The sequence below is a fragment of the Aspergillus nidulans genome, chromosome VII (genome assembly GCF_000011425.1).
Source record: "Aspergillus nidulans FGSC A4 chromosome VII".
Taxonomy (NCBI): domain Eukaryota; kingdom Fungi; phylum Ascomycota; class Eurotiomycetes; order Eurotiales; family Aspergillaceae; genus Aspergillus; species Aspergillus nidulans.
Genome location: NC_066263.1, coordinates 18,248 through 45,414, shown reverse-complemented (window position 1 = coordinate 45,414; position 27,167 = coordinate 18,248). Strand labels below are relative to the sequence as shown.

General features: G+C 49.6%; 9 protein-coding genes across 9 annotated transcripts, besides 1 other annotated feature; 4 read left to right on the top strand and 5 right to left on the bottom strand.

Moving 5' to 3' along the window:
* Window positions 1-27,167: part of a sequence feature (contig 1.168 1..229305(-1)) that runs on past both edges of the window.
* Window positions 303-1,807, top strand: ANIA_09047 (Zn(II)2Cys6 transcription factor; the record flags this gene model as incomplete). Its single annotated transcript, XM_677224.1, has 4 exons — window positions 303-409; window positions 463-1,074; window positions 1,122-1,442; window positions 1,486-1,807. The coding sequence occupies 4 exons, from the start codon at window positions 303-305 to the stop codon at window positions 1,805-1,807; spliced, it is 1,362 nt and encodes a 453-aa protein (XP_682316.1).
* On the top strand, window positions 2,398-6,382 carry ANIA_09048 (protein hk-8-7; the record flags this gene model as incomplete). Its single annotated transcript, XM_677225.1, has 9 exons — window positions 2,398-2,417; window positions 2,636-2,761; window positions 2,828-3,952; window positions 4,001-4,636; window positions 4,684-4,880; window positions 4,995-5,688; window positions 5,750-5,951; window positions 6,000-6,114; window positions 6,168-6,382. 9 exons carry the CDS (start codon window positions 2,398-2,400, stop codon window positions 6,380-6,382), a joined length of 3,330 nt encoding a protein of 1,109 aa, XP_682317.1.
* ANIA_09049 (serine hydrolase domain-containing protein) lies at window positions 6,632-7,867 on the top strand (the record flags this gene model as incomplete). Its single annotated transcript, XM_677226.1, has 2 exons — window positions 6,632-6,722; window positions 6,768-7,867. The coding sequence occupies 2 exons, from the start codon at window positions 6,632-6,634 to the stop codon at window positions 7,865-7,867; spliced, it is 1,191 nt and encodes a 396-aa protein (XP_682318.1).
* Window positions 8,052-9,668, bottom strand: ANIA_09050 (Zn(II)2Cys6 transcription factor; the record flags this gene model as incomplete). Its single annotated transcript, XM_677227.1, has 1 exon — window positions 8,052-9,668. One exon carries the CDS (start codon window positions 9,666-9,668, stop codon window positions 8,052-8,054), a length of 1,617 nt encoding a protein of 538 aa, XP_682319.1.
* On the top strand, window positions 10,172-11,381 carry ANIA_09051 (uncharacterized protein; the record flags this gene model as incomplete). Its single annotated transcript, XM_677228.2, has 2 exons — window positions 10,172-11,199; window positions 11,250-11,381. 2 exons carry the CDS (start codon window positions 10,172-10,174, stop codon window positions 11,290-11,292), a joined length of 1,071 nt encoding a protein of 356 aa, XP_682320.1. The 3' UTR covers window positions 11,293-11,381.
* On the bottom strand, window positions 12,092-12,798 carry ANIA_09052 (uncharacterized protein; the record flags this gene model as incomplete). The annotated part of the gene is made up of 3 exons (XM_677229.1): window positions 12,092-12,244; window positions 12,299-12,685; window positions 12,742-12,798. The coding sequence occupies 3 exons, from the start codon at window positions 12,796-12,798 to the stop codon at window positions 12,092-12,094; spliced, it is 597 nt and encodes a 198-aa protein (XP_682321.1).
* Window positions 14,905-15,690, bottom strand: ANIA_09053 (uncharacterized protein; the record flags this gene model as incomplete). Its single annotated transcript, XM_677230.1, has 2 exons — window positions 14,905-15,342; window positions 15,436-15,690. 2 exons carry the CDS (start codon window positions 15,688-15,690, stop codon window positions 14,905-14,907), a joined length of 693 nt encoding a protein of 230 aa, XP_682322.1.
* ANIA_09054 (uncharacterized protein) lies at window positions 19,812-20,913 on the bottom strand. The gene is made up of 2 exons (XM_677231.2): window positions 20,745-20,913; window positions 19,812-20,678 (listed from the first exon to the last, which is right to left on the bottom strand). The coding sequence occupies exons 1-2, from the start codon at window positions 20,907-20,909 to the stop codon at window positions 19,971-19,973; spliced, it is 873 nt and encodes a 290-aa protein (XP_682323.1). The 5' UTR covers window positions 20,910-20,913; the 3' UTR covers window positions 19,812-19,970.
* Window positions 24,231-24,769, bottom strand: ANIA_09055 (uncharacterized protein; the record flags this gene model as incomplete). Its single annotated transcript, XM_677232.1, has 2 exons — window positions 24,231-24,422; window positions 24,512-24,769. 2 exons carry the CDS (start codon window positions 24,767-24,769, stop codon window positions 24,231-24,233), a joined length of 450 nt encoding a protein of 149 aa, XP_682324.1.

The window sequence follows — 27,167 nt, the reverse complement described above, 5'->3', positions numbered from 1 at the left end:
CCGGAGCTATTTCGCCATACTCTCATCCTGGACAAGTCACAGCACATACTCCATATGTTGGTCCATGACGGATCCGACGGATGTCGGGTGTCGGCCGCCACTATGCCTGTCCTGGTTAGGAAACAGCCCCTGGTGGCCCACCCGCCTGACGGCCGATCCGACGCTTCCCAGGCAGACTTTGGCCGATGAATGCACAATGCCACCTGTGCCACACCGTACACGAAACCCTGACAAAGCTTACGTACCAAAGCACTGGCTGCGCCATACTGGGGTTCCTGTAACTCCACCGCTGAACGGCTGCCATGAGCCGACCCAGCAGCCCTCCTTTCGCCCCCAAAGTTTGTTCGACATGCCGAGCGCGCAAGAAGAGATGTGATAAGGCCTTGCCCTCTTGTGGCTACTGTGCTGCGTACGTCTCCTGCTGCGACCTTGGCAGACGAGTTGGATTGCTTACTCGGACAGGAAAGGTCTGCAATGCCAGTACCACGATGAACGTCCGGTCGGTCTAGACCTGATCCCGACGCCTTCGGTGTCTGAAACGTCCTCGACCGTCGAGGCGACCGTGTGCCGGGAGGTCCAGCGCATTATCAGCTTCACAGGGCAATATCTCGACGAAGTAAGCGTCCGGTATTTCCAGAGCATCCACTGGTACCTCCCAATCATCTCGCGGCAACGGTTCCACGCCCACCTCCTTTCATTCGGCGCCGATCCCCGGGCAGATTTCTCCGTCTTGATGCTGAGCATCTGCATGCTCACATACGCTCCGGATCCCGACCGGTCAGACGGTAGGCACGTCGACCATTCGACGCTCTACCTTGCGGCCAAATCCCTATTCAGTCTCGCTCAAACTATCGGTAGGCCGTCTCTGAATCTGATCCAAGCAGGGATATTGATAGCGGTATATGAGTATTGGCGCGGCGAGTTGGATCGGGGGTTTGTCTCAATCGGCGGGTGTGCTCGCATGGCGTATGCGGCAGGCCTGAAACGGCCAACCTCGCTTCCCAGCATGGACAATGATGTGTATCCAGACGAAGAAGACGGCAGCACATGGTGGGGAATTTGCATGTGCGAAAGGTGGATTGACCTGTGATATCAGCTGTGCCGCCACTGACACTAGATAGAATCGGCGTATGTGATATCAGCATAGTCAACCAGCCCCTGCTGTCAATCATGCCGACAGAGGTCGACGCTTTCAGCCCTCAAGAGAGCGGGTGTGTACCATCAACGCCGTCCAACATCTACCAGGACGGATTCCGTCAGGCGATGCGCGCGACCTATCTGCTCGACCATTTGCTCGAGGTATTGGCTGCTCCCGAGTCAGAAGCCAAACAGACGCACCTGCAAGAGCTCGACAATTCCATCCAAGTCTTTCTCACCATGACGATGCAGCGGTTCCCGATGGCGTCGGGAGTATACTGCGGAGGGATCTCGATTGCTATACGGTAGGGTCCCCTTCTTCTAGACAACCCAGCTAACGCCAACTAGTGGCCTCTTTCTTCTCCACCGGCATGTTCTTGCCCAAACAAAAGACCCGTCGGGCGATGTCGACTATCCGAAGGGGGCGTATCCCAGCTCCCGTGCCGCGCTGGATACTGTGACCAAGATCGTCAGTGACATTGCGACAGCGCGCCAGCAGCTCTCGCCCGACCGGCTCGACGCGTATCCACCGACCTATGCCTACCTCGTTCGGGCGGCGCTGCAGTATATCCACGAAGAGTGCCAGCCGCTGACCCCTGGGTCGTGGCTGTGGGAGGCGGAAAAGCGGCTGCAGCATTCGCTTGAACTGCTGAAGCGCAGATGGCGGTGACGTCATCTGTCATCATACCTAGTCTTCAGGCAGAAAACTCAGGCAGGATTTCAGGCATATCTTAGACAGTGCTTGCATGATCACCAGGGCCGCCAGACAGCCGTGACACCCTGGATAGATGTATATAGGTAACAATAATAATAATAATAATAATAATGTTTATATATCACTGTGTGCTTTTTCTAGGGATGCTCTAATTGCTGAGATATTGGCTAAAGATCAGTTCACCAAGCAGTTGGGCAAGTGTACACCTAGCACTCTAGATGCACTCTAGGTATATATCCACTGATTTTGCATGTCAAAAGTCCCATCTGACATCTTTCAGCCCCGCGTCTGTGGTCTACTTGGTCTACTACGGCTGTCAGCAGTTGTGAAGTGCCGTTGTGTGTCAGGCCATTGCGGAGAATTCCGTCCTCAAGGAAGAACCCCTTGGACCATAGTTCCCAGTCATTTTGTACCAACACGATTTGATGGGCGAGATGCCGAACAGGAAGCGATGCGATGGGGACGACATGATTCGTTTATCGGGTGCTTGCCAATCGATCGGCGCCCTTCTGCCCCCCGCGTCCGCTTAAATTCCAAGGATCGAGATGGCTCTGGCCCTGGAAGAGTAGTGGCGGCGGGTCTTGGAGAGCCCTTCAACTATCAATGATACGCTAATACGACGATGGCGGAGGATTGCACGTGCGCCACGACTCTCTCGCCCCGCTGGAGAAACATTCTTGGAAAGTCTTCCAAGAAAGTCAACTTCACTCGCCTCCTGCACTGCAGGGTGCAAGTTCATTCTCAATCCATCGGCTCTAGCTTTGTCTAGCTTCCTGAATGCAGCTCCTTGTGGAATCCAACCGTCTTATCCCCTGAGCTCATACTGAGCATGCAGGAATACCTCTCACCAGCGCTTCGGCAACCACCATTGCCTGACTCGGAGAAGAAGCGATTGCGCGAACTGTCCAGGTTCGTCTCTTCAACTGCGCAATAATCCCTACTCGTACTAGAGAGACTCATCTGTTCTTCTATTAGGTATTACTGTGCCATCCGCCCGTCCTCCGTACCTCAAGATCCTGACGCAACGTTGACTCAGAGTGAGCCCGAGAACGAACCCGGTCTCAATGTCGCCCAACTTCCGTCTGATATCACCTTGACCGCTCTTACGCAGCTCGGCGTGCATCGACTTGGGTGCGAGCGGTCGTTTGCCTCGCTCATTGACGGACACAGCCAGTATATCATTTCCGAAGCGACCGCGTCCATCTCATTGCGGGACAGGGAAAAACATTCGCCCAACGATGGCTTGTATCTTGGGAACACCACGTTAGACCTGGTCTGGGGAGTGTGTCCTCATGCCATCAAGCTGTTCTCCGGATACGATGTACCGCACTTGAAGAATACGGCCAACGTTACCGCGAACCCGACCCGCTACATCGTCCGCGATTTCACGCAGGAGGATTGTTTTAAGGATCGTCCTTATGTGACAGGCTGGCCGCACATGCGATTCTACGCCGAGGTCCCGATATATAGTCCGTCTGGTCACATTCTCGGTGGTTATTGTGTGGTCGACAATAAGCCGCGGCAGGATTTCAGCGAGGATGAAGTGATCGCTTTGCAGGAGATCTCAGATGCGATCGCGCGTCATCTTGAGAATGTCCGAACAGTCCATTACCATCGACGGTCGGACCGCCTCATTCAAGGGCTGACCACCTTTGTCAAGGACCGTCTCCACGAACGAAGTCCGCTTGACGCTCCAGCGCCGCCGCGCGCTGCAGAAACACCGTCTCTGGAGCGACTCGGTCTAGACGAATTGCCGTCGAGTACTGAGGTAACTGGAGGAACGTCGCTGCTATTTTCTACCCAAAATGCTGCCAGAAAATCTACTCACGCGACGTCGCTATCTGGCACACTGCATAAGGCCGTGAGCTCGCCGCTGCTGAACGAGGTTGTTACCGATACTGGCCCGTCTCAAGACACTGTTCCTTTGCGTATGAATGACAACTCGAGTGCAAAGAGCACTCCAAAGCCGGTCGCGAAAGACAAAGTTCCATTTTTGAGGCGCATTGAAAACATTTATGCTTATGCCAGCTCCCTAATAAGGGAGTCAATGGATCTTGACGGAGTTATGTTTGTAGACGCCTCTCGGTGCAATTCTGGAAGGTGAGATCTTCTTGGTGTCGCGATCTGTATCGTAGTTAACAAAACCAGTGTCTCGCTGAAAGCAGATATGCTGAACTGGGAACCATTACCCAAAAACGCGGATCCTCGACCAAGAAGTCAGTATTCTAACAGTGCCGTGGCGGACGAAACCATATGCGACACACTTGGCCTGGCCTCGAACGAGACTGACACCCAACATGGGATACCTGACTCGCTTCTACGGGAGCTAATCGCCGCCTTCCCTCAAGGTGGTGTCTTGCTTCCAGACGCTGACAACGATAATTCTCAACTACCCGAAACCCGGCTCGCAAAATCATTTCCCGAAGCAAAGTCATTGCTTTTTATCCCCCTCTGGGATTGGAACAAGGGACAATGGCTCGCTGGGACGTTTGTGTGGACGAAAGATAGCGAGCAGGAGCGGGCGCTCGGAGTTGATGAATTACACTATTTTAAAGTCTTTGGTGACTCGATAATATCTGAAATTGCGAGGCTCGACTGGTCTTTGAAGGAGAAATCCAAATTCGGCCTTATTTCTTCCGTCAGCCATGAGATTCGATCACCGTTACATGGAATGCTCGCGAATGCGGAACTCCTATCATCTTCTCCTTTGCAGCCAGAGCAGCAGCAAACGGTGAAGGCGCTGGAAATGTGCGGTATTACTTTGCTGGATACGATGAACCATCTGTAGGTTTGGAACCATCACAAGGTGGGCTAATTGCTAACAGCTACAGTCTGGACTTTGCAAAAATCAACAACCTCGCTTCCATTAATCAGACTGCCTCGTCAGTCACCAGTCTACTTACCTCGTTCGACCTTGACGTCCTGATTGAGGAAGTAGTTAGCAGTGTCTTTTCCGGAATGTGCCATGCGGCCATTGCGTTAACGCCTCCGGAGAGTCCTAGCAACCCCGACACTGCCTACAAACAGGGTGTGTCTGTTGTCTTACGATTCGAGAACCAAGATCGGTGGAAGGTGACATCCATGACCGGGGCATGGCGACGAATTGTCATGAATATCTTTGGAAATGCACTTAAATATACAGACAGTGGTTTTGTTGAAATCTCGGTGTCGCTGCTGGATCCGCCAGTGAAAACCGACCCAGATTCTGCCGTTGCACACTTGCGCTTCACTGATACCGGGTGTGGAATGTCTCAGGAATTCCTGAGGAATAAGCTGTATTCGCCTTTCGCGCAAGAGGACGCCCTAGCCGAAGGTGCTGGCCTTGGTCTGAGCATTGTGAAGCAACTTGTCTCTTTTTTCAAGGGGTCAATAGACGTGAAGAGCGAGATTGATGTTGGAACTCAAGTTGATATCCAAATCCCCGTCCAACTGGCCCCCGATGATTTCGCTACAGGTGCATTTGGTCCGGAATTAGGCATGGGTTTGCGGGAAACCACATTCTCTCTCATCGGCCTTGATGCGTACCCTGAACTTTCCGAAGAGCCTACTGGAAGCTTGAGCTCAGAAGCGAAGCGAAGAATTTGCTTACAGAGCTTCTTTACCAACCTACTTTCCGGGAAGCCCAATTGGAAGATCTCCTCGACAGCCACGTTGGCCGAGGCAGACGGCGAGATTGCAATTGTCAGCGAAGCCGCTCTGAAACAACTCTTCGTAGACGAGTCACTGCGTCGTCGTGCGGAGAAGAATCAGACTAAATTTGTATGTCTTTGTGATGGCTTGCCGACTCTAAACGCGAATGGACCTGGCGGGGCCCAGGTTATCCGGCTATACCAACCGTGAGTGTTCTACGACAGCCTTGCCCTCATTCTTTCGGTCACTAACACTAACCAATTTTAGATACTCCCCGAGAAAGGTGCTACAGGCTATCGAGTCAGTCATGCAGGCCAAGCCCCAGCCTTTTGCCGGTGCCGACGACCAGTCTCCGCCGGTATCCAAAGCCACCCCCCCGACCAACCCTACCAATGACTCTGCCCCTCCAGCCAGTGGTACTCATGGGAATAAGGTGCTGATAGTAGACGACAATGAAATAAACCTCAAGGTAACGTAGTCTGTCTTTCCGACCGTGACTGTTTGCTAACAATCGCAGGTTCTCGCTAGGTTAATGTCTAAACTGGGTTATCAGCATACGACGGCGACTAATGGGCTTGTCGCATTCACTAAATATAAAGAATCGCCTAACTCATTCAGCATGGTATTAATGGGTGAGTATCCTCCTGGCACCGGTTACTTGCATCGTACTAATGCTCGCTGGCAGATATATCCATGCCTGTTATGGATGGCATAGATGCCACTAGAAACATCCGGTCGTATGAATGGGAAAAGCAGTTATCTTCCGTCAAAGTCTTCGCCGTGACTGGTATTGGGTCTGCTGCGATGCAGCACGAAGCCCTGATGGCCGGAGTGGACGAGTATCTCGTGAAGCCGCTGTCACTCGGTCAACTAGGGAAACTCATGAAGGTCCATTTATAACACGAGCTGCGCCAGCTCATTTGTATATAACGAACACGCTTGTTGTACAAAGTAAGAATACGAACATTATGAAGACGACCGTTGAGCCTGATTGCAACGATTGGAGCCTCCCTCCTCACTGGCGCCTAGTTTCAGCCCGCCCCCATATCCACGCTAAGCTGTATCGATTACCTGAACTAGCATATATATGAAGGCGGTCTTCTCCGTCTTCCCCGCTTCTGACTCGCCACTGTCTCAAGCAAGCTCACAATGTCTGATTTTGATGCTCTTCTCGCCGAGTACACAAACAGGGAAAACCCTAAAGCCCACGGCGTTATTTGTAAATGCGTCGATCGAAATGGTATGCCCCTTCCGTTTACGACATGTTTAATGCTAACTTGCCTAGGAAACGAAATTTACAGCAAAGTAGCAGGTTACGACTCCCTTTCTCCTGATGCGCAGCCCCTCCGCGAAGACGCCGTTCTTCGAATTGCGAGCGCGACAAAACTCATCACTAGTATTGCTTTGCTGCAATGCGTGGAAAAAGGATTAGTCGGACTCGACGAACCGATCAGCAGAGTACTTCCAGAATTTGCCGACAAGCAGATCCTGACCGACGTTGTCGGCTCAGACCTTGTCTTTGGGCCCAGCAAAGTCCCTGTTACTGCGCGACACCTTCTCACGCATACCTCGGGCTTAGGTTATTATTTCACGAATAAGTTACTCTCTTTGAGAGCGGAGGCTCTCGCCCGTGCCGGGGTAAAGCCCTCACTCCGGATCACGGACCGGTTCGATATCCCGCTCGTCTTTGAACCGGGCACAGGCTGGTTGTATGGATGCAGCCTCGACTGGGCGGGTGTGGCTGTGAGTCGCCTGAACGGCGGCATTTCGCTGGAACAGTACATGGTGGAGAATATCTGGCAGAAGTTGGGTCTTTCTGCTCCATTTCCGCACTTTAATATAGCTCGTCACCCAGGATACCTTGCTCGTGCGATGGGAGGGGCGCAGCAGACATCAGATGGTCGTCTCGAGCGACTTGATACGTGGAGTTTCGACAACCCCGAGGATCAGGATGGGGGCAGTGGGCTTTCATGCACTGCGAAGGATTATGTTGCAGTCCTCGCGGACCTGGTCTCGGACTCGCCCAAGCTCCTTAGACTGGAAACAATCGCGGAGATGTTCAGGCCTCAGCTTGAGTCAAAGTCTGCTAGTGTCGATATGCTGCTCCAACTGCGCTTCGCCTGGGATATTGTTTCAGGGCCGGTCTCGGGAGATGCTGTCAACCATGGGCTAGCGGGAATATTGTGTCTCGATGAGGTAGCCGAGATAGGGCAGCCGCGAGGCATGCTTGGATGGGGAGGAGCTTCAAATATCGTCTGGTGGGTAAACCGAGAGCGAGGCGTGGCCGGTTTCTTTGCGACTCAGCAGATGCCGTTTGGGAATGCCACCATCAAGAACCTGGTGAATGCTTGGAAGAAGGACTTTTGGGCAGGCTTTAATGCATAAAAGAAAAGATTTCACTAGGTGACTGGGAAAATGGGCTTAGTCTGGCAGGCTCCTCATCCCCTTGCAATGCCGAATGGAAACAGATATTCAAGCCAAAACCTTACTATTCTACCTTAATTTACGGCTAGAAGCGGACAATCGTGTCAGCTCGTAGTCAAACTTTGAAGAAAACACTTTTTGTAAACTAGGAAGATAGATCAATGGTGCATTTGTCTATCCACCAACTCGCTGCACTACCCAGCTCATGCCGGAAGCGCCGCAGGATCAAAGAGGCGATATTGGATCCCTGATGCCGTTGGGCTGGTAGCTTGCACTCGACACAATGGATCCGACTGAACTCAGGAAGGACCGTGGAAACTGTAGTTGACATCGTGGCTTTGGCCAAGATGTCGCCAAAATGCCTTTCTTCAAGATTGACCACATGCCCCGCCACTCTGGCCAACATTGGCCCCGTCCAGGGGCCCTCCATATGGACATATTGACGAAGAATAGCGAGAGCCTGGTGGCGTGTGGCGTGATTACGACACTTCAAGGCTGTAAAGTAGAGTGGCGGGAATAGACCACTATCTATCATGAATGTTGGATCGACTTCGCACGTGTCCGATTGAAGAGGGCAGTCGGTGCTGTGGACGTCGCTGTACCGCTGGATGATGGACTTGAAAACGTGGAGATGCGCATCATAGGCCGTCTCTTTGACGGTAAAGCAGGTGGACAGGAGGATTATGGCCACGTCGGCGTATGTCCGGAGCATCAGCAAAGCAAGCCTGTGCTGCCGTGCTACGGACGCAAACGCAGATTGTATTGAGTTATCATAGCTTGCAATCCAGTCCTCCACCGCAGCTTGGAGGGATTTCTGCTCCTCGAGCATGACTGCGCTCGGCGACGGTGGGTGTGCGTGGGTGCTTCGAGTAAGACGCTCGACTTGCATGACGAGATGCATGACCGAAAGGAGAATGGGACTTAGGGCTTGACGAGCCTCGTCGGCCGCAGAGAAGCGACGCGGAAGATAGGAAGCCCGGCCGTACCGGAAAGAGGGCACGAATGATTCTTTCTGCTGGGGGCCATGCCCTAGCATAAGGAATTGGAGGTTCAGTCTTGCGAAAACCTCAATAATATGGTCGTCAAATAGCTCAGGATCATGCTTGACAAGAACTGTACCAGTGGTTGCCGCCGATCTGTGGCTCTGACGCTGTAGTTGGTACAGCAGTCTGATCCCTGCCGCAAAATGGACTTTCATGGCGTCCAGATTGCCGCGCAGAATCTCCAGGCAGATGAAGAGAATACACGAGACAGTCGCCACACGTACGGATGTGGCGCTCTCCAGGGCTCCGTTGGTGAGTAGGGCTCGGATGGCATAGTTGTACTGCCTTAGCAGGAAGGGCGCCGGTGCCACCATGGCCACGTTCTCCCGTATCTGCGCCAGGGCGAACGAATCGTAGGCAGAGGTTAAGGCTATCGAGGCATGCAGCACTGCTGGCTCCGACACTGACAGCTGGAGGACGAGTGAGCTCCAGAAATGGGACCCGAATGGTCGAGTGAGTTTGTCCGTCAGCAGGACACGGAAGCGGTCCAGGCAGCGCCTCTCCTCCTCAGCGAGGCCAGGAAGAGTCCGCAGGGGATAGACCGGGGAGGGAAGTAGTCTCGTTGACTTGGGCTGGCCCCAGATGCCATAGCCGTCACAGGCCCTGCCGGTATCCAGACACCGACGACATGACGGCCTTTGTTCATCGCATTTAACCCGCCGAACCTTGCATGTTCGACAGCCCGACCTAGTTCGGGGCGTGCTCTTGCGCTTCGCCATAGTGGCCTCTTAAGGGTTGTCGTGGGTTGAAGATGAATGTTCCCCCCCAAGTCACATCTTGAAACGCGCCGGTAGAGGAGTCTTTCCGCCAACTGCCTGGCTCCCTGGCCCCTTCCAAATCTCCAATGGCCCTGTCTTAAACCCGATCGAGGCGGGTCTTATGCTAGCCAGCAATTGGTTGCGTCGTGTTCTTTGGATATTGATTGGTCATGAGCGATCATAAGCGCCTCACCCCATTTGGGGCAAGGCAATTCTCTACGCCACAAAGGACCCTTATCTGACGATAGTGGCTCGTTTTCGTTAGCATCAACGACAGATCTAGAATATGTTGGAAGGTCATCAACGGAGCTTGTATTAGTATTATGTCCGCCAACTCCGAGCGTTGCGTATAGTGGTACCGATATAATAAGAGGCAATGATCACTCCCGACCTTGGGCATTCAGTCACACCATCATCAACTGCCATTCCTGTCCAATACATCTTTGTTCTGACTCTTTGATACTATGTCTATTCCTACCAGAGCCCTCGGTCGCAATGGCCCTGAAGTCTCCTCCGTGGGCCTTGGCCTCATGAGCATTGGTGGCATCTACGGCGCAGCTCCCAGCGACGAGGACCGGTTGGCACTCTTGGACCGCGCCCACGCCATTGGGCAGTGGTTCTGGGATACGGCAGACGTCTATTTCGACAGCGAAGATATCGTCGGCATTTGGCGAGCAAAGAACCCTATAAAGGCAAAAGATATCTTTCTCGCATCCAAGTTCGGCATCACGATGCGTAAGGACGGCAGTCAAACTGTCGATACCTCCCCCGAATATGCCAGAATCGCACTGAAAAGGAGTCTGGAGAGGCTCCAAACTGGAACCATCGATCTGTACTATGCTCATCGTGTTGACGGCAAAACACCCATTGAGAAGACGGTCGAGGCTATGGCCCAGTTCAAGAAGTCAAGTCGTCTGCCTCTCGTCTTTTCCCGAACTAACACGAATTATAGGGAAGGCAAGATCCGATTTCTCGGCCTCAGTGAGGTGTCTGCCGACACTCTTCGCCGTGCTCATGCTGTCCACCCCATCACTGCCGTCCAGGTCGAGTATAGCCCATTTACATTGGACATCGAGGATCCCCGTGTCGCTCTGCTTGAGACATGTCGTGAGCTTGGCGTAGCCGTTGTCGCCTACAGCCCCGTTGGTCGTGGACTGTTGACGGGTAGATACGTCACGCGCGAGAGCATTACCAAGGACTTCTTCCTCAGTGTCTTGCCTCGTTACTCCGAAGAAAACTTCCCCGCCATCCAGAGGCTCTACGAATCCATCAAAGACGTTGCTGAGAAGAAAGGAGTCACACCGACACAGGCAACCCTCGCCTGGCTGCTTGCCCGGGAGCCTTTTGTTATTCCAATTCCAGGCACGCGGTCGATCAAGTACTTAGTAGAGAACACGGCGAGTGCCCAGATACAACTCACGGATGACGAGAACCGGCGTATCACCGAAGCCGCAAATGCAACCAAATTAGTAGGAGCCAGATATCCAGCTGGGTGAGCAAAGGATAAATTAGCATCAAATGGCATAAGCTAACAGTATCCAGGTTTCCAGAAAACTACGAATTTGGAACCACTCCTGAGCTGTGAAGACCGTGACTTGATATTAGTGGGTCGCAGAGCGGTGCTAGAGTAACGTAGGATTCATTGTTAGCCCATTTAACTGTACGGTAATCTTCTCTAATATCTAAAGTGCTTTGTGCATTCGACAATCTCAAACGAAACAAGCATGGTGACTTCATAATTATTTGATTCTATTATAGGACAGCAGTTGTTCAGCGTGCTCCTCATGTTCAGGCAGTTTTGAGGCCTAATCTGCCAGCATTTAATTAGAAGTGACCAGAGATTCAACTGAATAATCGCCGGCATGCTTATAAAATACACTGAGAGGGGAGAGCAACCGGGCGCTTTGTCAGAAATTTCTGAGACATGATTGTGGGTGCGTCTGGTGTTGTGCTCCCTGCCGTGAAGTAGAAAAGAGTTATCCGAGAATGATAAGTCTCAATGACCATTAGTTAGTCCATAGCTATGACTATCCTGCTCTTCGTCACTTTGAAGCTTGAAGACGTTTGTTTGCACTTAGTGAGTGTTCCGAGTTCTTACATGGCACATTTGTGGCTATTAGACCCGTGCTCAGCATACAAGTAAGAAGGGAGTTTCAAGGATAGCCAGCCTCTCTTTATACTCCTGCTGCTATAAGGCTAGGAGAAAGCCTTGATAAAGGGAATTTTAGTCGACAGAGGCATTACTGCTGCGGCTGGTGTGTATGAATAAGGATAAACTAAATAAGGCATTCATTACTGCTGACCAGGTATCATACATAAAGAAATACAAATTTCAAGACAAGACGCATGATAATAGTAGACAAAGAGATCAAGAGCCCACAGCCCTAGCACTTTTCTTTGTCCACAAAAACACGCCAACTATCGGGGTGGCCCAGCACACCCCCGACATTATCCCAGTCCACCTGGCACCAGTTCAGAATCACCTGTGCACCGTCAGCGATATTGTCGAAGGAGGGGAGAACCCTCAGGGTGGGAAGCTTGTCTAACGTTAGAGTCGATATCATTGAGCATAAGAAATTGCGGTTACTTACAGCGTTGCACCAGCTGATGGCCGAATCATACGAGCAGCTGACCATCTGGCAAGTATTTCCTTCGAGGCCTGGTGGCAGCTTGAACTTGCGAAGGTAGCTGATGCCGTCGTTGATTTTGTCGATTTTGGCATACCCATTGCGTCCGTCGCAGTTTAGCAGAGGAGGCTTGTCCGACCGGGGTTCAGGCTTTGAGTAGGTATTATTGACGTTCTTCCAGTCTTCCTCGTAGATCGGATTGATTTCGAGGATTTTGGCATGGACTTCCTGCATGGTGCCGCTAAGGGTGATCTTGTCCGCGTCGGGGTAGGGCACAACTTGGAAGGTCGTAGTGCCATCCTCGTAGCCGGGAAAGGCCGGTTCGGTGACGGCGTCGGTATCTGTGGGATACTTTAATCAAGAAGGGAGTCAGCAGATCTTTCAGAGGAATGTAATATTATACGTACACCAAAGGCCTCCAGGGCTAGAAATGCAATTAAGGCGGTGATGTAGATGGTTCGCATCACCAACGAAACTTAGTTGGGCTTGAAGTGAAACCTTTGAAGGGCTCTGAGGATAGATCGAGTACTATTGCAGAAAACAGAATGGAATAAGCAGGTTTATAACTTGAACAGCTCCTTGAAATTAGGAATGCATGGTTGGTAGGTAGAGGATGAAACCTTCACCAAATATAAAGGAGGTTCTGTCTCAAGACTTTCAAGCTCAACCTGCACCCTTCCTCGCCAAACATCCTCTCTCGACAAGTCTTTGTCGAGTGCTCGGCCATGTATAAAACGAACCATTCATTGGGTGAAGTGGAAGCTGCATGTAGAGGGTTTGTCACGTCGTAAAAGAAACAAGGCTAATGACAGCGGGGATGCTGAATACTGTTCATACCAAAGTAAAAAGCACTCCTAACAATCACAACGCCAACGCCCGAGATATTTGGAGATGGAATCAAAAGCGATAGCGCACGGTCAGTTTATGTAGCTGCTCTCCGGCCGCATGTTGTAACTAAGATATTTTAGTTGAGTGGAACGCCTGTTCATCTTCACGAAGAAAACAGCCCTAATTTCGGAGCCTTTTTGAATGGGAACCCCAACTGCATATGCCCGAATACCAGTCTTCCTTGTGTCCTCAGGGAATTCGACTCAACCGATTGAGATTGTACCATGTTAAAAGAAAAAAAAAAAAAAAACCTATAGGCAAGCTTAGCTCTAACGGATAGTCGGATACTTGCAGTGTCTACTCTCAACAGAATTAATTGGAGTACAGATTGCCTCAGTAACGACCAGCAGAGCCCATAACCTCCATCATCCACTCAATGGACCTAGTATATATCTTCACGCCCTCCTCCTGAAGGACGGTCAGCTCCAGAGTCGCGGCCTTATCAGCAATAAACCGGGTATACTCGTCACTAACTGTACGGTTTAGATTGATTTTGTGAACTCTGCAAGCGATCGTTTTTGAAGAGGTCATCTGGCACTGAATGCGTTCCGTGAAGGACTAGTGGTATTTTGGAAGACACTAAGTCACCAATGGCGCTCAGTCTAGACGGGTACTGGATGTCAGCGATATGGTTCGAAGGACAGGCAGCTGAGAAAGACATACCGGGGGATTCCATGCCTTCTCCGCACCCCCGGGCAGATACTCTCCGTGAATATTTCAAAGTGCCGGAGCCAGGAAGTGTACCCCTGACTGGTGGACGAAAGGCTCCGCATCCTCCGCCCTGGTTATGACACCCTCCATATCAACAGTAGGCAGACCGTCCTCACCTCCCTCAATGCGACCCATCTCCGCTTCGATGGTTGATATTCAGAGCTTGGGCGCGCTGTACAATGCTCTTGCAGAAGCGGATATTGGACTCCTCGTCTGCTGTTGAGGCATCTACCATAATTGAGTCAAACGGAAGCGTCAGTGCGAGCTCTGCATCCTGGGCCTTAATGCAGTAGGCTAAATGCACGGCCGCCGGAACAGCAGCTGCATGAGCGGTATTGACTACGTAGCGGATAGATTCCGGTCCTTGGAAGTGCATCGTCCAAGGAAAGAGCTGGATTATTGCGGCACAGCGCTGCCGCTCCGCGGATTTCATGACCGCCATGATGCCGTCACTATTGTAGCTGACTGGTATTAGCGATTGCATTTGACCGAAGAGTCGGCTTCTAGCCCGTTATACGCGCCAACGGCATACCCGTTTGCATTGGCATGGTCAGGATTCGCCATATAAGATTGGTTTCGGGGAATACGTGGTCTTCGAAAAAGGGAAGCATGATGTCGGCGGGGAGGAATGCGACAGCTGAAATAAATGTCTGTAATAGAGCTGATCGTGAGGCCGTTAATAACTATGGTCGTAATTCCCTCTTTGCGGGTTTGCCGTGCTTCGGAAAGCTCCAATGACTACGGCTGCGGGCCGGACCTAGCACGCGGATGTTCCGAAGTGTCCAGAGTCCCCATCATTTAGTTGTTGTATTTGTATTTATCTTTAGCACTATCTTGACATTGCATTAAGGAGGAAACTAAAATTCCGGAAGTCACAGGAAGGGCATGAAATGGGTCTCATTTGGCTGTATATACACCGAAGCATTCACTAGGACGAATATCTGGACTGTATACTAGGAAGTGCAACGGGGTCAGACCGAAAGAGGCGTCTCAGAAAGAAGCAGCTCAGGAACACCATATTGCTTGGCAGACTCAGTAAACATCTTCCTCTCTGCGTCCGCGTACGGGATGCCCTCTCTTCGGCGCTGCAGGCACAGCCGCTGCTCTGGCTCGCCAGGGAATAGGACTTCGGAGAACCCCGGCGCCGGGATAACCCCATGCACCCTCTGCACTAATGTGTCCATGCGTGCCTTTAAGTCGTCGACACTGAAGCACACATCTGGCTTGATCGCAATGAAGCAATGGCCGGCATCCTGCGGCTTCGCATCCTTGTACCGATCGCCAACCTGCCCGCCGAACCCCGCGACTGTCAAAACACTGGACATGATATCCATCAAGATAGCAATTCCAGAGCCTAACCCTTTGGTCCGCCGATCAGAGCCATACTTCCGTTGAGGCGACATTGGCGTCTGTAGTCGGGTTCCCATTTGCGTCTAGGGCCCAGCCAAGCGGGATGGACTCGCCGCGCCCGCAGCCCGGCGGATTTTCCCCTTGGCAACTACAGAAGGGGCTATATCGAGGATATACGGAACTTCCCTGTTGGAAGGGGCCCCCGCCGCGAATGGCGCGATGCCAAGGGGGGTCTCTTTTCCTCCAAATGGAGGCATCTGCTTCGCCGAGCTGGTGAAGACAAGGGAGATCATGTTGGCCTGCAATGCCTGGAGCACGTAGGTTGCCGCCATACCAAAGTGGTTAGAGTGATTGACACTGACCATTCCAATGCCATATATCTCAGCCCGCTTGATCGCTTCGGCCATGCCGCGAGTGGCAACAACGAACCCGAAGCCGTTGTCACCGTCGAGGATGGGCAACGACTGGCGTTTTTTCGGTTAGCTTGAAGTGTGGTCGTTCATTGACTCGACCAATACTGTTCCACTAATTCGATCTTGGGAGGCGGCAGTCGATCTAGCGCATACCTTTTTGCTGTATTGCAATGCCCAGCCCCTGCCGCTCTTTCACCCAGACAATTTTGTGACCACTTTTCCAAACCGACCGTTTGAGGTTGTATACGGAGTGTTGGCAATGGCATTCAGATTCACTGATAAAGCCTTTGAAGCGCCCTAAAACGGCTCTCCTCCAGGTGCCAGAGAGTGCAGGCAAGCCGCCCATCAGTTAGCCATGTCTGACGTATCAACTGCGCTTATAGAACTGTCAACAATTCAGACTTTGTGCCTTCTCGCACTCACTGATTTGAACGCTAGGTCTCCAACACAGAGACTGTCTCTCTCCGGCTCCTCTCAATGATGCTGAATCTGTTAGCAAATAGATGGCGATATTGTCCAATGTCGTGTACATGGGCTCTGACTCTGACGCTTGCCCGATCGGCTCTGCTGGACCGCGATCCCCGTGGGGTCCACTTTATGAATCAGCAGACGGTTGAGGAACGACGGAGATGCTACTGGAGCATTGTTTTGTTTCATCAGCTCATTGGGAAGTCTGTCATAAGTCCTGGGCCTGTATTTCTCCAGTCCTCGAAGCTCCCTTTCCCTGCCAGTGCGTCGTCGCCTCCACCGATCGCACTCCGTTTCAAAGGTCAGACTGTGGCTGAATGCGAGGGCCCGAGTGAGAAGCACGGTATATGCTCCGTTGTCATTCAACTAAGCGAAGTCTGGAGTATGGCACAGTCCTACATCCGCAACCGTGGAGGTGCAGCGAACGGGTCCGGGGGTTGCCCTCCATGGCATTCATCGTCCAAATACTGACAGGCAATTAAGATCGGAGACGCAATGATTATTATCCGAGGCCTATCTTGATGGTTTCCAAAGGGAACACCGATTCTGTATCTTGTCTCAAATATAGCTAGGACAACTCAGCCATTCATTCTGTTGATAAGTGACTCCTCATTGAATTGAGTTAGGATTGGCTCTCTTTGATTATTGCCTGGGACCCCAAACCCCTACAATACTCAACGACTTAGAACCGGTTATGAACCTGGGCGATAATCTGCCCCCAGCGCACAGATATCGTTTTATAGACCTGTCAAGAGTCGATTTTGAGGAGCTGCAACGCTCCCGCGCTTACTGGGCTCCTTAGCTGCTCAGCCGCTTCTATATCATACGACCCTGTGCATCCTCAACCACCCTATCCTCATCATGCTTCAGATCCAGGAAAACCGAGTCGTTTCCGAGGTTTTCCTGCAGCAGGCCACTCTTACTCGCATCCATCACACTTCCTGGCTAATGCATCATATTGAGTTTTTAAACTCAAGGCAATTCCTCATCACGGATCCTATATTCGGGTATTGTGCGGCCGTTCTCGCCACTATAGAGTTACATCTTCACCGAGGGAAAGAGAGCAGCTGCAGAAAAAAAAAAAAGAGCAATTACGAGAACTGCCTTGGTTTTATTCAGAAGCTGAGCGGCACATGGGCTTTTATGGCGCAAGTTGTAAGGCTTCATCAATCATCACCAATCAACATCTTGAGCCACGCACAGCTGATTCCATTCTCATAGGCAGTTGATCTTCAGCGGTTGATGGAAACTACGAGCACATTATATCAGTCTAATCTCGCCAATCCAAATACAAACAAAGTCAGCGTAGACATTTCCAGCTACTTCCGGATTCTCGACCTATGCGAATTTTGATCCGGAAATGCAGCCTCTCCTTTCGGTCCAACACTGGTACCCTCATTCTCTTCCTTTAGAGACACAGGCACAGAGTAATCTTGAGTGGCTGCCCCCAATTACTGAAACAGACAATCGGTCCGCGTCTTCGCCCCTATTTTCGCCAGTCGAGCCTGGAGCCGAGAGTGCAAGGGCGAACAGGCAGGGCCAACGTCTCTGTACTCAACTCGTTCCGACTCCGGCGGAGGTAGATAATAATATGTTACTTCAGGAAGATCAGCTCTTTGGCCCACTTTATGACCTTATGAGTCCCTAGGATACAATCCCGGGGCTGTTAACTGCTAATCCAGGTGCAGGTGCAGGTGCGTCTTGTCTATAAGCGCCGGTGAGGATGGGCCTTGAATTGGTTGGCGTTAGGATGATTTGAGAGAACAGCAAACTAGGGTTCGGTACTGTTAGACTCTGCTTCTGGTCTGAAGGAAAGGCAGCTGTTTGGGTATGTCTCAGGGACAATCATCAGAGCGTAACATTCTAGATACGGGTAGCCAGTGTGAAGCAAGCGGCGATTATTGTGCGTACCGCATGCAGTGGGTCCCATTAGCTATTTCTCAGAAACATATTCTGGGCAAACAGTATTGCTGGACACTGGTTAACGTCTGTTAACATCCTTGAAGCAATAACTTCTAGCGTGTTTGGAATTTGAACTTCGTCGTGCGTATTAAAGTGGGAAACGCCCCAATGGGGTGTCCTGACAAATATTGGGGTCCACCATACCGACCTGCGCCCACCAGCGGCGTGAGTTTACGAATACGCTATGTGTCTTATTGGCTGTCTAGTTGCTCCTGGCTGCCACTATCAGAGCCAAGTTTTTGTGGTTCCGCAGGTGGTGATGCTGCCAAATATAACCCTACTCAGTATTCAATGTGAATCTTGATACTGATAGCGGGGATAAGTTGCCTCGACCCTGGAAGTAAGAGTGACACCCATACCTTGCCCGATAACAAGGAGATAAATTCGAAATGCTCAGAGATTGAGCGAAGGCTCAAAGCCTGCGGTGCCGTTCTGACGCAATCCCTGCGCTTGTAGCGTTAGGATATACGTATCGGAGTGCAGCCTCGATTTATCTCTATAGGAGGATGCGTAACTTTGCTCGGTCTAGTACTGAATATCCTTCACTTACTCATCGGAGTGAACTACTTGGCCTACTAGATTTCAATATATCATTGGAGGTTACTGCTACTTTGGGGCACGTAGCCGAAATACCGTCAACCGAAATAGCTGATTCGACCCTGATATTCCCCCTCTTCTTGGCCGGCGGCGAGGCGACGGAGGCCGGGGAGGTGAAATTTGTGCGCCAGCGACTACAACTGATGTTCGAGAAGCGGCATTTTCAGAATATCTCGCGAGCCTTGTCACTCCTTAAGGAAGTCTGGGACCGCCGCCTGAGGAGGTTAGATACACCGGACAGCGATGATTCAGATTGGCAAAAGATCCTCGCCAGTCAAAGCTGCCGACTTCTCTTAACATAGGAATCCTTTGATCCAGCTATTATATTTCGGAGCAGCCTTCTTGGAGTAGGGCTTTCCCCCCTCTCCCTAGGGCCTTGCACTTTCATTTCCATGGGGACTCATTAGGCTCTCAGTGCTATTATTATGACAGAAACTCCGTGCTAAATCATAAAGATTTTCATTTTGAAAAACAAATAGGACTTGTCTAGTCACCGCTGAATTCCTCAATGACATATTCTATTCTAGTTGTCTTTAAAGAATTGGAGTGTTTATGACCTGAACAGGGCCATAATGAATGTAATACTTCATCGTGATAATGAACAACTATCAGGAGAATGTTAAAAGGGGCAGGTTCGCGCGAAACTTGACCAACCTAACATGATGTCTTCTGGCAAATAAGCTGCTGCAGAGGACGAACACCTGCTTATAGTAAGTACCACCCGTTAATCGTACCAGCTTGACTATCAGTTGACGGGACTACTAGGTTGGCCAGAGCACATGGACTCCTGAATGTCTCATCTGAAATGAGGTCAAGCGCGAGCGGTATTGCTTAAAGTTAAGAAGTAGTGGCGCACATGCCTGTCTAGCTTCAATATTGAGCTGGAAGAACTTCCGTATCCCAGACCATTACCTGCCCATTTAGCCGTGCCACGGCCGGGCCAGCAATGTAAGGATTAAACTCGTCATTCGCAGTTGACGTGTCGACCTTTTGGAAGGTAACTCAGGATATGGACTCGTTAAAACAGGGAATTGAGGCTTATGCTCGTGGAACACAGATACGTAAACGGTCCTGTCATGGAAGCCCACCAAGAGTTTTTGAGGTATCCAGTTGTGTCCTAATTAGCAGTAGTCGGTAAGAGAGTATATAAAAGAAGACAAGCTCCCTGATTTGTGACCATGTCAGAGCTACGAAGTCAAATGATTAGAGCATTAACGTCTTTAATACAACTGAAGACAGAAGCGCGATTATGCAGCAACCCAGAGGTTCGTGTCTCCATATCCATATGGCACAAACGGCTCTCTGAAGTACCTCTCCGTGACAACTTCCGCATAATCCTTATCATCAACACAGTAACCGCCCCCATCAGGCCCAATATGCGGGCAGTGTTCGGTTGGCCGATACTGCACCATATGCTCATGCACCTCGCGACAAAGCAGCGTGTTACGACCCAGCTCGTAAGCGCTTCCGAACCGGATATCCTCCGTGAGGAACCTGACACAGTCCTCGTTGCTGTTGTATTGCTGGTTATCATCAACACAGTGCTGACCGTGAGTCTGGCAAATTGTTGTTGCTAGAAGATTCCCCAGCGCTCTCTGCGTCTCCGCTGGGTCTGTGGTATTGAATATGCCCGTTCCCGCAGCTTCGAGAAGGGTATCCAGCAACCAGCCAAACCACCGGAAGGTCGCATCATACTGGAGGATCTTCCCGTCCGCGTTATATAGGATCCACGTATCAATGGTGATAGGGACGAGAATATTGAACGAGGTTGCGTTGAATGTGAAAACTGTCGTTGCGGACGTGATGTTCTGATTGGCTGCGAACTGCGTGATGTTATAAGAGATTGGGATGCCGACGAGGCTGAGATGCGAGGGGTCTGAGAAAAGACCGAATATGTATTCATTGTTGAGCTCGCGGCCGTCAAATGTGCGTGTTATGTCGACGCGGCCTTGCACCTGGTGTCTGGGAGTTAGTCTTTATATGCAAACGGCCAGCGGCATGAAATGAAGGAGGGTGCTTACATTCTCAGCGAAGACGGAGGTGTCTGTGGCATTAATCTGCTGGAGGTTGGCAGGGTAGAGGAAGTTATCCCAGAGGGTATTTTGGAGGGCCCAGAGCTCGTCGAAGGTGAAATCAGCCAGGGCGGCTGTTCCCACCGCGAGAACCAGGGCTATTGAGGAGCGCATATTGGATCTGCTTTGATTGTCCCATGTTCAGAAACAACAATGATGGCTTGTCCTTTTTATGTTGTCTCAGCTATTGATCAAGACAGCCAAGAATGGATGAAAGTTGAGAATGTGATGGAGGAAATATTATTGGTTAGTGTGGTGACACATACATTCCTTGATATCCGAAAGGATTAGCCCATGGGAGGGATCGTCCAGGATCAAGGTTTGAAAATCCAAGAATTGCGTTGGCTGGGGAAAGCTTCTGGCTCCCATGATGAGGGAAATCGGGCAGTGCAAATCTGACATACAGCTGGGGGAGTCATGCCCTTCTTTGCGGTGCCGCGGAGGATAAGCGGGGTGAAGAGAACCGAGAGCTGAACCAGGACGATGGTATTGGGATTTTTTTAGCTTGCGAGCATGTTTTCCGGGAGAGATGATATAGGGATGACTGGGTCCTCAGCCAAGTTTCTACAACAGTCGCTCATTGAATCAAGGAGAGGTTATGCAGTAGGAGACGTACACACCATTAAGAGAGTCTGCTTTCCTGGGCAGCTCGCGAGGTGTATTAGTCTACATGCCCAGCTCAGCGCTAGGTCGCGGCTTTGCCACTCAACATGTTCGCAATCTTACATATCGTCTGACGTGGAGCTGCCGCTGTCACGCAGAGTGCTGGATCTACGGACTGGAGCCCTATTAGGGATTGGGTATGGAATAATATTGAACAAGCGGGGATTCGCAAGGGTTAGTCTCACGCAGCTAGACACTGCGGAGCTACGGGACCTGCAGAAGCAATGTTCAAGGTATGCGCTGCTCGACCTGGGATAGTGACGCACTGTCTATTGATCCTGCTTGATCCAAACAAGGTAACAGCAATTTGGCAATGAGAGGGCAAAACTGACCACTGGGTATATCTGAGTTGTTAGGCTTTGCTGCGGAAGTTAATTCGCGTAGTACCCGGGCTCTTTCAAGCCATTGCATTTATATCCTCTTGATGACAGATAGTGTACTACTTAGTGCGATGTTTTGCGGGTGCCGGTTATCTAATCCAGCTTCGTATATTGAACGTTCAGGATGTTGATGGGCTTACGCGTAATGACCATGTACTCAGTGAGTGGCACTCGGGCTTAACTCTGAAATTGGTTCAATCTGCGCTATGGCCTACTTTTATGGGCACAATGATTGCTCAGCACCAGTCTTGTTCTGCGTTCATCGATCATTACCGCTGGTAGCTGGCCTGTGTGACATGCGAATCTTGTGTCAGGGTGGCAGCCTGGCTGCAGCTGTACAATGACATGCATCTGAGAGAGAGTACTGAAAAGCACTCTTCATATAACTGCTGCGACCACTACTCTACCCTCATTGATCGGGTTCTGTACCCAGCTGACCTAAGCTTGAGCGATGCGCAGACAGCCATCCTCTTAAGATAATTTCCGCCGGATCTGCGGCATCTGCCTATACAAAAGATCTCACTTGCAGCAGTTGGGTTAGCAGTTCAGCAAACTGACCCCAGTATCCCAAGTATGGTGTCTATTCAGGACCTTGACCTGATGAAAGGGTTACGCCAACATTAGGTCTAAGCACGCACGATGGATCGGTTAGGGCCTTGAACCGGACCACCTGACTGAAATACGCATACTGTCAAAACATCTCGTTGTGACCCCTGTTCTCTTGGTAAAGATCCTGGCTATGAAGGGTCACGGCTGATTTCTGGACCTGTGTTGTGCTTGTCCGTAGATATTCAATAGTTGCGCCGGATTCCCATAAGGTGATGCTTGTGTTGGGGTTGACGATCGCAGAGACCCGGCCAATGGGGTTGACGGAGACAAAGGAGGTTGCTTCGTTTCGGACACTACAGGAACCTTAGCTTGATGGATGATAGCTCTTCGAGGATCATGCGGACTTTCTTTTGGCCCGACGGCGTGGGGAAAGCTACATGGTTCTATGCGTGAGAAATAAGAGTAGTGTTGATGGAGAGTGTTCTTTGACCACGGATCTAGAAAGAAGCGGTCAACTGTGTCTATGCATGTAGTATTTTTGCAGCCTTTTGGAACGCCACTGCTGGTCTCTAATATGAATAGCCCGGTAAGATCTCAAAGCTGCATGGCGCGGTTGCTTAGACGATGAACCGCTATACAGGAAACTGTACTTTGTTGAAATCATTGTCATATCGTTATATGAACTATTTCCACCAGCCCACGGTCACACGAGTTTATAGCTTTAAGGGCTTGAACCGGCACCTAAGCAGGGGATTTATCGCGCTTCATCTCAGCACTTTAGGCCGTTGACAAATTTTTTTTCTCTTTTTTTTTTGTAGCAGAGTGCGCCAAAATCTAATAGGTTCTCACAGCTTTCGCTAATTCGCCATTCGCCAAAGTCTTATTGAAAACAGTAGGGCTCGTTGCCAGAGTCTAGGTAGAAGCAGCAGCCAGAGATGCAGCACTTCATTCGTTCATGTACTTAATACCCACCAATTTCGGTGCAACATAGATGGGTGGAGCACTGACAGCCACCTTAAGGGCAATAACACGTGAATGACAGTCTTTGTGGATAATGATTGTTTAGGTTGCCGGCTCTGCCTCGTGAGATAGATGGACATACCCATCCATTCTACATCTTTCATCCTGGTATGCTATACCTCAACATCAGATTGAAAAACAAAAGAAATCTCATGATGGACTATTCAGCAAAACTTCACTGCGTCGCAGAACTTGCTTTGTTAGGGTCTTAAATGTCTTAAAGAGTATGTGTTGAAGTGAATTTGACATTGATACCTTGACAATACCTACGACTATGACCCCCATGATATCTTTAGTCAGAGAACTTTCGTTTAGTTTAAAGAGATTTTGTCATTATTGCCCTTTTCTACTCCAGTGCTTTCCCTCCCAGGGAGCCATGGAAACCTGACTGAATATGTGCTTTGTTTTCTGCACCCACCCTATGTTCTTGCGCTTCAAGCACCATAAGTGGTACCTCATGAAACGAGCTATCCTGTAAGTAAAACTAACTAAGTGGGAATCAGAGTCCACTGATCTGAGTCCCCGAGCATCATGGATTATACAAATGCTGGTATGACCAGTCAGATTCTGAAACTCGTATGATACTAGCAAGAGTCTTTAGGTCTGAAACTCTTCTTGGGCTACCCCGCGCGATCAGGACAAATCCTGCAGTCAGGGCTCGAGTTAGCTGTGGACATTTGAAGGACAATACACGATGAAGTATCAGATCCCCTCCGTGCTGCCGGTCCTCAGTCCACTTTCCTCGTCCTCGAAAGCTAAGTTTAATGAGTTCGATTTCCTCACTGGATCTACGGCGCCCATAGCGGGAATTGGACTGCTGTGACTATGGAATGGGGTTTTTTGCCTTTAGCAGGCTTCGAAGCTCAGTCCCGTCGAGAAATCCGATACACGAGCCAGCGCCAGTCTCGGTGGGTGACGGAATAAGATATTCAACTCCGGTTTCGAGCGTCTTGTCTTCAATTCGAACGCTTTCGTGTACATCATACCGTACCATCTTGCGCGGTTGATATACTGACTGAATACAGACTTGTCCAGCTATTTATTATGATCTTAGAATACGTTCTCCGAATAAGTAAGGCATCGCGCGGTGCACTTGGAACTCACAGACTGGAATCGAACAAACAGATCCCGCTTCCCCAATGTCGGATCTTTATCACCACAGCCAGGGAAGAGATACTCGACACCGAGCTGGACTACTTTACCAAACATCAACTCGTGGGCGACAGTCTGAGTCTGGGTCTGTGTTTGGTGTTGCACACTCGAGCCGCGCCCATACATCCGCTGCTCAGCAAAGATCGTCGGATTCTCGTAAATCTCATCCGCGTGCGAAATCAGGATAACCAGCTTCACACAGCACTGCATCTCATACGTGGCAGTCAGGTTTAAAATCTCAGTTTTGTCTAATTCGCCAAGAACCCCCGCTCAGCGCAGCTCAGGTTGGGTGGGGGAAAGGGTCAAACTGGTCAAAAAGATCTTGTGAAAGCAGGCGCCTTCAATTTTATTGCCTTGCTCAGTCTGGTCCTTGCTCGTACTGAAGATGATTAGAGGGGTTTTCCCTTTGTACGCAGAAACCAGCGTCTTGATGGGTTCGTGGCAGCGTGATTCTCCAATTATCAAGCTTCGTCGAGCGTCCGTCTTGGATTTTCCGTCTACCTGAGTCTTGTGATCGATTCCGTACTTAGAACTTGCCAATCTGGGCCCTGGGTCGGAATGTCTTGGTCTCTTCAATACTCGGGTGGCAGAGCGTTTGGTGTGCAGGATTGGGTCGTCATGTTCGTTGACGTCGTGGACAGAGGCGGGCTGTGGAGAAACTTTCATTGATATGTACGGTAGTGAGCTTTACTCGTGAGTCGAGGTAGAGAGTTGGAGCAGATAGGCTAAGGCGGATTCTTCGCTGCTGGGGTCGATGACTCCTTAAGTAATAACCGGCAGAGCTGTGCAAGGACTAACATAGGCGCCGTGCCCGCACTAGACTGTTGCAATTCTGCGAAGTTCAATTGATGTATGAAGTATGGTTGATTGTTGTGTTGTTTTGAAGCTATCGCTAGTGATACATTTGTTATTCTGCCCGACGACCGACCGCCTGGGTCACGGGCTATCATCCTGCGAGCCAGGCTTTGGGATATGGCAACATAGACCGTGATAAGTAGAGATTTTAATAGGCATAGAGATATCTGAAAATATCTTTATAGGATATATTAGAGAGATTAACAAGGAACCCAGGCTGTCTGTTAGCAAACTCCTGATTCTAGATAATAATAGAGGATTCCAGTTTGGGAAGTTCCAGCTTGCTGGAGTAGTCACTTGAGATTAGAAATAGTTACTTCTATCTTTGCACAGAACTATTGGTAAACTCTATCTAATAATCCTTGTATTTAGGGAAAAAAAGAAGCCTTAGCTGGGAGAGTAGACAGCCCTGGTCCAGAGCAAGGATCATCTTCTAATTATTATATATAATAAGATTCTGATATTTAGCCCTAAAAATAGTAGAGCAAAACTTAAAGAACTTCTGGAACTCCTGTTTCCACATCTACCCTATAGTTAGATTTCTATTAGAATGAAATATGGGGACTTACTTACCTCTGTCTGCTTACCTGCTTGGATTTGAGCTATTAAGAACTAGTTAAACAAGTTTTCTCTATATCTTATACCACAATACAGGCAGATTATCTTAGAGAGAGTTTTGTCTTTGAGGATAGTAATTATATATATTGTATATATAAGATTCACCCCAAAGATATTATTAAGCCACTACTTAAAATTACTGGCCTTTAATTACTCAGCTCTCTCCTTATTATCTAACTGTTTAATATATATAATAATATTCAGAGTATTATATCCTTCTGAATTTGTTTTGTAAACAATATTATAATTTAAAATCAAGGCATTGAGTGTATCAGGCTTTAATTAGCTGCTATTATATAGATCTATAGTCTACAGATAATCCTGATACAATATATTAGCAGGGCTTATATTCTAACCATGGGTAGATAAGGTACTAACTAACATTGTCACCTGGTGGGCCAATAGGGTTGCCAGAATTATTAAAGATACCAGACACCGCAAGCTGCTTCTATTTATTACAAAGTTCAACCAGTGCCTGTACCCTATATTAGCTATTTTAGAGGGTAAGTAGGGTTGCAGGGGAAACAGTTTTTATATAAAGTATAGTACTCTTTTATATAATATTAGTTTATATCATACCTATGGGTAGAAATTGCTTATACCTTTAGGCCAGAATAAGTAGCTGCGCGGCTCTGAAGGTATACAAGCTCTAAATCTCTTTTTTATTTAGATAGAGGAAAGTTGATTTTAAGAAGATACTCAAAACTAGTATTTATAGTAGTAGCTTTGAGATAATCTTTAATAGCATATCTCTTAATACTATTTTTAAAAGCATCTTTAAGCCATGCAACTAAACTGGGCTGGAGTTCTCTATTTCTCTTCTAATTCTCCTATTAGATGCTAAGATACTAAACATCTAGCAGAACAGTTCCTAAGAAGGCTGTTTCTAGGGCCTGATTAATTATATCTTTTATAATCATGCCAGTCATAGGTGCAGTTTCAGTAGGCTCTTCTACCTTCTTGCCTTTGCCGCGTGCCTGTTTGGGTTTCTTAGAACTGGGAGGGGCCAAGTCAGTACCTAATACTTTTTATTTTCCTGCCATCACAGTGCCATGTATATGCTGTATTAGCCAATAATCAGGGTACTAAGTAGATAATAGGATTAAGAGTAGATACTTAGAAATCCACCTATGGG